Consider the following 2,500-nt stretch of genomic DNA (forward strand, 5'->3'; position numbering starts at 1 on the left):
CCAGTTTTTCCTCACTCATTAGTAGTTTTATTATAAAACTGTCACCGGCTGCATGTGTGGTTGGTTGGTGGGTGGTGGTTGTTGTTGTTGTTGTTTTGGGGTTGGACTCGGCGGTGACTCTCTGGGTCTGTTTTTCATTGACTGATATATTGTATTGATTAAGGTGTGAAGTCCACACGAACAGCTGTTATCGATTTATTGTAATGCTTTGCGCACCATCCCGTCTACCGTCAGTGTTAGTGTCTGGGTGTTCATGTATATTGCTTTGGTTGGTCGTACGTCCATCCCTTTATGTTCAAACCATGTGTGTCCCGCACACCATTGATTGCCCTCATCCCATCCCTTCTCTCTTTCCGCCCCCCCTCCTCTTCCTCCTCCTCCTAGCCAACGAGGAGGTGTGTGGGCGGGGAAGTGGGTGGGTGGGTGTGGGGGGGAAGGCATGAGGGGTGGGGGTGAAAAATGGACAGGTGTGTTCTTCCAGCCGTTGGACGTGGATGGAAGCCATTAATAATTTTTGTTTTGGTCCATCCAGTTGTTTCATTTACTTCCATTTATTGTCATTTGTCATTTGTTGCTTCCGCAGGTTATTGGTATTGTTCGTAACTCGTGTGTGTAAAGTGAAAATTAATTGTGTGTGTGTGTGTGTGCATGGGCGATGGTGCGCTTTTCTTTCTTCTTTTTTCCCCCTGTTCCTTCTGTCGTCAACCATCATCTTCATCCTTCTCACGATGCGTTGTGTGTTTCTGTGGCTGCAGATCGAGGCCTTCGTCAAAGGCTTCAAGCTGTCCACGCTGACCTACAAGCGGGTGATGGCCCTGCTGCACGAGGAGATGAACCACGGCCTCACCAAGCAGTCTCACACCATCGCCGACATCAAGATGTTCCCCACCTTCGTCAGGTCCCTGCCCGATGGCTCAGGTGGGTGTTGTGTGGAACTGGGTAGGCGTTGGGGTGAGAAAAAAGGGGTAGGGGTGATGTAATGCGTTTCTTGTTTTTATCCGTTAGTCCTTCCTGAGTACAAGGAAAGGCGCCATGCAGATTAAATTCTTCTTCTTCTTCTTCTTCTTCGTCACCTCCTCCTTCTTCTTCTTCTTATATTTCTTCTTCTCTTCCTCCTTCTCCTCCTCCTTCTCTTCATCTTCCTTTTATTTCTTCTCCTCCTTCTCCTCCTCCTTCTATTTCTTCTTCTTTTCCTCCTTCTTATTCTTCTCCTCTTTCTGTTACTTCCTCTCCTCCTCCTTCGTATATTTATGCAGGAGGGTTGTGGTGATGTGTCTTTCAGAAAAGGGCGAGTTCCTGGCCCTGGACCTGGGTGGCACCAACTTCCGTGTGCTGCTCGGTGAGACTGAACGGCCATGACATCGACATCCAGTCCAAGACCTACCTGATCCCCCAGAGAATCATGCTGGGCACCGGCACACAGGTGAGTCAGTCAGCCACGTACACTGTTTGTTTGTTTGTTTGTTTGTTTCCTTTCTGTGTTGATGGATGGATGGTTGGTGGCAACCTCGTGTGTTCAGCTGTTGTTCCTTCTTCTTTTTCGTCTTTCCTTTGTCTTTTACATCAACTCTATGAAGAGTCATTGGGTTGCTTGCTTTCAGTTGTGGTTTAAACAGATACCAAACCAGAAGTCGTGAAGTGCAAATTGCATAACATTCGTGTTTCAGTTTCTTAAAATGTTTTAGACTATATTTCAGAATACTGGTAAATGTGAGTGACAAGACACGATATATACCATCAGTTAGGTATTCTTATATTAATTCACTATATATTCCATCAGTTAGGTATTCTTATATTAATTTGATTGATTTTTAATTACCTGTCTTGTTGTGTTGATAGGCAAATTAACTTGAGATACTCCAATTTTATCTGCAGTCCAGACTTCGGCTTACTTTTTGTGTGTAGATATTTAGGAGCGGTGTGGGTTGGGATAGGTGTGTCTGTTTACAAAAAAAAAAAAAAAAATGAATGTCCGGCACGCACACAGTTACCTGCACCGTGGGGAAAAAAATCATTTCATTCATTCACTCTCTTTCCCCTTTATCACCTATCACTTTACAGCCCTTCCTTAAACCTCCCACCCCCCCCCCACTCCCCACACCTATCCCCATTCTCAATACTTGTTTTCCGCAGTAGCTCTTTTCATTCAGACACCAAATGTGTAAACTAAACTTAAGAAAAAAGAAAGAAAGAAAGAAAAGAAAGAAAACTCGCCCTGAACTACTTAAGTCTTAAGAACGAAAGCCAGTAGGTCGTTAATCTCAACTCCAAAGTACACAAAACAAGCATCGAAGAATATTATCACACATGACTAATGACATTAGCGTGCTGGAACTTACCTGTAACCGTATTCCTTAGTGTGTCAGTGAAGTCAGTCACAAGACGACGGCTAGAGACGCAGTTGAGTGATGAGTGTCATCAGGTCATCTTGACCAACCGCGCAGAACGGGGTAGTTATTTTCCATTCGACCGCCCTAGCCAATCACAGTCCTTTTCAACT

The 2,500-nt window shown here is 44.8% G+C and overlaps 1 protein-coding gene and 1 long non-coding RNA gene across 2 annotated transcripts in view; one reads left to right on the forward strand and one right to left on the reverse strand.

Moving 5' to 3' along the window:
• The window catches only part of LOC143293453 (uncharacterized), a 65,123-nt gene that overhangs the window by 62,586 nt on the left and 37 nt on the right, over window positions 1–2,500 (reverse strand). Inside the window, exon 1 of the long non-coding RNA XR_013056777.1 lies at window positions 2,340–2,500. This exon is cut by the window's right edge and continues 37 nt beyond it. This is a non-coding gene — a long non-coding RNA (uncharacterized LOC143293453). The remainder of the gene's footprint in view (window positions 1–2,339) is intronic.
• LOC143293452 (hexokinase type 2-like) overlaps window positions 1–2,500 on the forward strand; it is a 23,451-nt gene that overhangs the window by 7,209 nt on the left and 13,742 nt on the right. Inside the window, 3 exon segments of the mRNA XM_076604323.1 lie at window positions 756–918; window positions 1,283–1,338; window positions 1,340–1,423. Coding sequence (XP_076460438.1) covers window positions 756–918; window positions 1,283–1,338; window positions 1,340–1,423 — 303 coding nt within the window.

Source organism: Babylonia areolata, chromosome 19 (genome assembly GCF_041734735.1).
Source record: "Babylonia areolata isolate BAREFJ2019XMU chromosome 19, ASM4173473v1, whole genome shotgun sequence".
In the NCBI taxonomy this organism is placed as follows: Eukaryota; Metazoa; Mollusca; class Gastropoda; order Neogastropoda; family Buccinidae; genus Babylonia; species Babylonia areolata.